Source organism: Lissotriton vulgaris, unplaced genomic scaffold (assembly GCF_964263255.1).
Source record: "Lissotriton vulgaris unplaced genomic scaffold, aLisVul1.2 SCAFFOLD_2509, whole genome shotgun sequence".
NCBI classification, from domain to species: Eukaryota; Metazoa; Chordata; class Amphibia; order Caudata; family Salamandridae; genus Lissotriton; species Lissotriton vulgaris.
Window position 1 is genome coordinate 101,463 of NW_028246142.1, and position 7,194 is coordinate 108,656.

The 7,194-nt window shown below is 41.5% G+C and overlaps 1 protein-coding gene across 1 annotated transcript; it reads left to right on the top strand.

Moving 5' to 3' along the window:
• The first annotated feature begins 542 nt into the window (after window positions 1–542).
• LOC147666132 (uncharacterized) lies at window positions 543–3,249 on the top strand. The gene has a single exon (XM_086949278.1). It carries the CDS (start codon window positions 546–548, stop codon window positions 3,210–3,212), a length of 2,667 nt encoding a protein of 888 aa, XP_086805404.1. The 5' UTR covers window positions 543–545; the 3' UTR covers window positions 3,213–3,249.
• Window positions 3,250–7,194: the final 3,945 nt, after the last annotated feature.

The following is a 7,194-nucleotide window of genomic DNA, read 5'->3' on the forward strand; positions in this document are numbered from 1 at the left end:
AACGCCATCTTCTCCTCTCTCACCACAATGCTAGGCATCAGACACAAGCTGACATCCGCTTACCACCCCCAAAGCAATGGCATTTGTGAGCGCCTCAACGGTTTACTCAAAACCAAAATAAGCAAAATTAGCGCCACCATTGGCAAAAAGTGGCTCTACTGTCTCCCACTGGCCCTCTTCTCATTAAGAAATTCCCCGAGCTCGGATCACCACCTCACCCCCCACCAACTTGTAACCGGACGATCCATAAATGTAGCAGTCCCTCCCAGCAGGCCCAAAACTGATAGCGAGTCATCCTCTGAGATTGTTAAGGCTGAGCTTTATGACTTCCTGTGCACACTAACCCGCGCTGCGCAGTTCCTCTCTGTCCAGGTATCCAAAAGGAAGGAGAAGGGCCCCATCGATCCTGAGCTCCCACCAATCCGTCCTGGAACTCTCGTCTTCATCCGGAGGCACGTCAGGCGTTGGAAAGATCCTAAGTTCGACGGACCCTTTGAAGTGATTGACTCTTCTCCAACTGCCATCCGGATAAGCGAAAGGAAAGCATGGATCCACAGGAGAGACGTCCGCTTCGATCCTGCACCTGCGCAGCAACAGCCAATGGACTAAAAGAGGGAAACAACATGGCCATGATCCCCCTGAATGAGGACGACGACTTCCCATCCACCGTTCCATCCATCATTGAAGAAGAAGAAGAAGACGTCCACGAATATAGCGCCTATGAAGCAAAGTTATGTATACTCACTGTTCTTATGTTTTGTATTATTGTTGGAGTGGCACTAGCAACATTCAACTGGTATATCTTTTTTCTTGCTGTAAAAAGTTATAGTGATAGAAACAGCCAAGCTGCCTCACTGCCTATTGTTCCATCCACTGTACCAGCGGTCACACTCAAACAGCAAACAGCACCACACAGCACACTAGGTCCTGAACTCCCAGAAAACAGCACTGCTAGCAATACGTCCATTAGTGTGCACCTTGAACTCCCACCCAGTACCCCAGAGGAAAGAACTAGTTCCTGGAAGATAGCTACCAACGCCACGAAACTAGCGTCCTACCGCCACCCTTCCCGCCACCATAGAAAACGCAGATTCGCTATTGCCCCGTACAGAACAAAACCTCTCGTCCCCCGTAAGAATCAGAAGATAGGGCATAAAACATTCCAACATCTCGTGCAAATACAAGAAGGCCTAGGGCCCATGCTCAGCCTGCCCCAAATAGTAAGGGACCATTCAGTCCACTCCTCTCTAGTAGACAACTCCTGGTACAGGGACATGACAGCAGTAGGGAAAAGAGTGACAAATGAGTCTTGCTACGTATGCTCCTACATTCCCCATGCAGTGGGTGCTGACAGACTGATTTTTCCCAAGGAAGTCCCACCGCACATAGCCATGTGCCTACTGCACTTGTACATCTGCCGGATAATAGGGCAGGTTCGGGTCCTTTCAACCCAGATGGTATTAGCCATTGTAAACATCACAACATGGGACTACACTTACACTGTGCACAAGGTTGTCTCCGACCCAGTTGAACTCCGGGAGGAATTCAAGGAAATGCGAAGGATAGGGATACAGGGCATGGATTGGCAGGAACCGGCCATTAGGAAGCGTGGGTATATAACAAACGACATACCCCGGGCAGGATGTGATGAATCATATACACACCCCCCCGGCCCCTGTCCGTGTAAGAATAGAACAATGCTACGCCTCGAGGGACAGGTCTACCTTAACAACAAATGGCAGGACCCCGGAGGGTTGTGGTGTAAGGCGGCAGCCTTGGGACCCCCTTGGGCTGGAGAGACAGAGTATGAAGAAGATATTGACTGGGATGTTGAGGATAAGTGTGATCAAATATGGGCTCAAGAGAGCGGGAGGTACACCTGGGGTGGGGAAGGAATGCCAGAACATAAAAAAGGATTCAAACTGAAAAACCCTTCTCTTTGTTTCATAGGAAATGGCTCGGTGGCTGTTGGGCGCAACACAGATTGTAATTCCACGATTTTCAGCTTCGATATGCAGTTCGGCACCACTACTCTAATGGATTATTACTGGGCTTGCGGAGAGCACCTCTATCCCCAACTACCTCCTCAGTGGCTCGGACTGTGTACCTTGGTAACTTTGCATGAAATTCATCTGGTCGTACCAGCATCAAATGCTTCCCACATCCTGTCACATCCAATGACAGGTGACCTGACATTCCTCCATCGACACCGGCGAGCAGCAGAGTACTTTGCAGGAGAAGCCCGTGGTAAGGTCCCAGAAGAGTTCCGCCTCTTTAGCGAGGCCCAGCTTTTCTTCGGAGGGGCATTCCCAATGTTTCAAACTCAAGCTACTGCCCGTTGGCTGGAAGTAACCCGCTATGAGGTCATGAAAGCAATAAACAGCACCAGAGATGGCCTAAATGCAATAAGGGAAGAACTGCGCCCATTACGACTAATGGTTCTGGAACATCGTTACTTCCTTGACATGCTAACGGCCAAAGATGGAGGTCTGTGTCATCAAATAGGGAAATCCTGCTGCACTTTCATACCTGGAAACGACGAGGACAACGGATCCATATCAAGGGCCATTGAGGAGTTGACTAACTTGGGAAAAGAAATGATCGAGGAAGGAGGTGCCCCTGCAGACATTATCCCAACGGATTGGTTCGACTTTGACTGGATGCCCTCCTGGCTAACTGCTATTCTAAAGATGATGATACCTATAGTCGGAATTATGGTCTTTCTGTGTTGCGCCTTTCAGTTAGGGAGCCACTGTGTCAAGAAATGGAGTACAAAAGCTGTAGGGATGAATTATGCTAGGACAGGGATTTACCAGACACCAAAATATGAAGACATAGATCGGGCTCCTGGGGACGGGAATGGAGAACAGGTACAAATGATCGAGCTAGGACAATGTAGTACACATCCAGCACCACCTGACACACACTCTGGAGTACCATCAGCCCCACCTCTTCCCCCAGGTAGAGACACACTGAGCAACGACACTACAGCTACTCAGTATGAGCGCCTGCTCAACAAATCAGGTCAACAGTATATCCAACTACTAAGGTCAGACGAAAATGTTGCACGTCCAACTACTTTTAAGTGCTATGTCAATGACATGCCATGGATTCCACCATTAGCAGAAAATTCATCAAAATACTCACTTAAGAGTGTGTTCATAAATGAACAAGAGGGGGCAGATGATGGAGGGTCCCGTTCTACCATCTAACACCACCAGAAAGGAGAGTTCTGACAGCCTTAGTAACATGAAGGTCCGATGTGGGCCCTGCGTGATAAAAATCTGAAAACATGCTAAAATAACTAGCTTTCTCCATTAGTAAATAAAGGTCTCAGGGCCCACTATGCATGCAGGCTTACAAACACACGTTTCTGTGCACCAAAATAAACAAGGTGAAAATAGGCCTTCAAAAGAGTGTTTAGCTTCACAGTCAGCTCCCAGACCAACACCCACACACACACACTTACCCTGGTACACGTGGTACAGCTTCCTGAAACCCCTGCTAACGTTATATTTTGAAACATAGCTTGCACAAGTATAAGCAGCAATTTCTAGCAATAAACAGCATCTATCATGGAAATTCACACTTTCAAATATGTAGAAATGTGCGTGACAGAAAAATGTCCTTTTTTAGTAATGTACAACATGTAACCATTGTGTTTAGAAAGAGGTTCCGGAAATGTTCTCTTTCAAAGGTACAAGATGTTCTCTTTCAAAGGTACAAGATGTTCTCTTTCAAAAGTACAAGATGTTCTCTTTCAAAAGTACAAAATGTTCTCTTTCAAAAGTACAAGATGTTCTCTTTCAAAAGTACAAAATGTTCTCTTTCAAAAGTACAAAATGTTCTCTTTCAAAAGTACAAGACGTTCTGTACGGAACATAATGTACTGAAAACATTTCCTTCCGGTGTCCAAAACACTTGTGGTTAAACCACCTGCACCGAAAGGCCAGGGGCCAGCGTCATCATAGAACCCTAGTTCCTCAAATTTGGGTATAACAGGCCCAACTGTCAAATCTGAAATCAGACCTTTCCTGCGGGTGCCCAGCTGCATGAGCGTGGAAGGATCTCTCGGCTAGCCGAAGACTATCTGACTTGGGACGTCGGCGCCTCACTCAGGTTGTGGATCTCCCAGGGCAGATAGCCCATCTCTCTCTCTCTCTCTAGATCTCTGACCCTTCAGCTATCTCTCTTCATAGATATATTCCTGTATGACAGGCTCTTTTTAACATAGGTAACTGGCCTCACTCTCAGCTGTTTCCAGACACTGAATTAGTAGCAAGATGTTATATCCTAGCTAATTCTTCTTGCGCCTTCTTTGGCCTGCCCTCATAATTCAGGGCTCTGATAGAAATGTGCAATCTATGACAATGGACCTGTCTCAGATGATTGGCCCATAGACAGCTGGGTTCTATATTCTTGTATTCAGTAGTGTAGAATCTTTGATCATCTGTGTTTATGTTTTTTAAATACATTTCATTCCAGTATTACTTTGAGATATTTTGAGCATTAGTCATCCAGCATATTTACCAGACAGAGCGAAGTCTGGGTCATATTTAGAAAACTACATTGTTGCTTGAATTGATATGCATTTAGCTCTTTGTTTGTTAATTGAAAAATAAAGTGCCACTCCAACTGGAACGTCTGGTATCTTACATGTGTATTCCTTCTCTTACTCAGTGAAGTGCTGTGTTGGTGATGTGCGAATTTTAGCCACACCTAAAGGTGGTGACCACTGACCGAAGGGGTCAAGACTTTCCCCTTCACAACATCCAACCGTCATTTTAAGTCAAAAGATTAAATGTTAAAATTTCATCAATATTGACCATTTTTTCATCGTTCGACTGGTCCGGGGTCATCGTTTTTCATCAGAAAATTGATTTTTTGGACTCTATCAAAAATGATTCAAAATGTCATTTGGATCGGGCCACATGTTGAATATCCACTTTTTAAACCCTCACAGTGACCAAAATTGCCATTTTTACAGAGTTTTGCTTACTCAAACTCTTCAATTTTGACCAATTTCAGGCACAGAAATGACTTTAAACACACTTATTTTAGTTGAAAAAGTAATATTTCAAATCCAACCGTCATTTTAAGTCAAAAGATTAAATGTTAAAATTTCATCAATATTGACCATTTTTTCAACGTTCGACTGGTCCGGGGTCATCGTTTTTTATCAGAAAATTGATTTTTTGAACTCTACCAAAAATGATTCAAAATGTCATTTGGATCGGGCCTCATGTTGAATAACCACTTTTTACACCCTCACAGTGACCAAAATTGCCATTTTTACAGAGTTTTGCTTACTCAAAATCTTCAATTTTGACCAATTTCAGGCACAGAAATGACTTTAAACACACTTATTTTAGTTGAAAAAGTAATAACTCACATCCAACCTTCATTTAAAGTCAAAAGATTAAATGTTAAAATTTCATCAATATTGACAATTTTTTCAACGTTCGACTGGTCCGGGGTCATCGTTTTTTATCAGAAAATTGATTTTTTGGACTCTATCAAAAATGATTCAAAATGTCATTTGGATCGGGCCTCATGTTGAATAACCACTTTTTACACCCTCACAGTGACCAAAATTGCCATTTTTACAGAGTTTTGCTTACTCAAAATCTTCAATTTTGACCAATTTCAGGCACAGAAATGACTTTAAACACACTTATTTTATTTGAAAAAGTAATAATTCACATCCAACCGTCATTTTAAGTCAAAAGATTAAATGTTAAAATTTCATCAATATTGACCATTTTTTCAACGTTCGACTGGTCCGGGGTCATCGTTTTTCGTCAGAAAATTGATTTTTTGGACTCTACCAAAAATGATTCACAATGTCATTTGGATTGGGCCTCATGTTGAATATCCACTTTTTAAACCCTCACAGTGACCAAAATTGCAATTTTTACAGAGTTTTGCTTACTCAAAATCTTCAATTTTGACCAATTTCAGGCGCAGAAATGACTTTAAACACACTTATTTTAGTTGAAAAAGTAATAATTCATATCCAACCGTAATTTAAAGTCAAAAGATTAAATGTTAAAATTTCATCAATATTGACCATTTTTTCAACGTTCGACTGGTCCGGGGTCATCGTTTTTCATCAGAAAATGGATTTTTTGGACTCTACCAAAAATGATTCAAAATGTCATTTGGATCGGGCCTCATGTTGAATAACCACTTTTTAAACCCTCACAGTGACCAAAATTGCCCTTTTTTCAGAGTTTTGCTTACTCAAAATTTTCAATTTTGACCAATTTCAGGCACAGAAATGACTTTAAACACACTTATTTTAGTTGAAAAAGTAATAATTCACATCCAACCGTCATTTAAAGTCAAAAGATTAAATGTTAAAATTTCATCAATATTGACCATTTTTTCAACATTCGACTGGTCCGGGGTCATCGTTTTTCATCAGAAAATTGATTTTTTGGATTCTACCAAAAATGATTCAAAATGTCATTTGGATCGGGCCTCATGTTGAATAACCACTTTTTAAACCCTCACAGTGACCAAAATTGCCATTTTACAGAGTTTTGCTTACTCAAAATCTTCAATTTTGACCAATTTCAGGCACAGAAATGACTTTAAACACACTTATTTTAGTTGAAAAAGTAATAATTCACATCCAACCGTAATTTAAAGTCAAAAGATTAAATGTTAAAATTTCATCAATATTGACCATTTTTTCAACGTTCGACTGGTCCGGGGTCATCGTTTTCCATCAGAAAATTGATTTTTTGGATTCTACCAAAAATGATTCAAAATGTCATTTGGATCGGGCCTCATGTTGAATAACCACTTTTTAAACCCTCACAGTGACCAAAATTGCCATTTTTACAGAGTTTTGCTTACTCAAAATCTTCAATTTTTACCAATTTCAGGCACAGAAATGACTTTAAACACACTTATTTTAGTTGAAAAAGTAATAACTCACATACAACCTTCATTTAAAGTCAAAGGATTAAATGTTAAAATTTCATCAATATTGACCATTTTTTCAACGTTTGACTGGTCCGGGGTCATCGTTTTTCATCAGAAAATTGATTTTTTGGACTCTACCAAAAATGATTCAAAATGTCATTTGGATTGGGCATCATGTTGAATATCCACTTTTTAAACCCTCACAGTGACCAAAATTGCCATTTTACAGAGTTTTGCTTACTCAAAATCTTCAATTTTGAC

Bases quoted from the DNA above. Each gene is read 5' to 3' on its own strand.
- LOC147666132 (XM_086949278.1), top strand. From the start codon at position 546: ATGGATCCACAGGAGAGACGTCCGCTTCGATCCTGCACCTGCGCAGCA.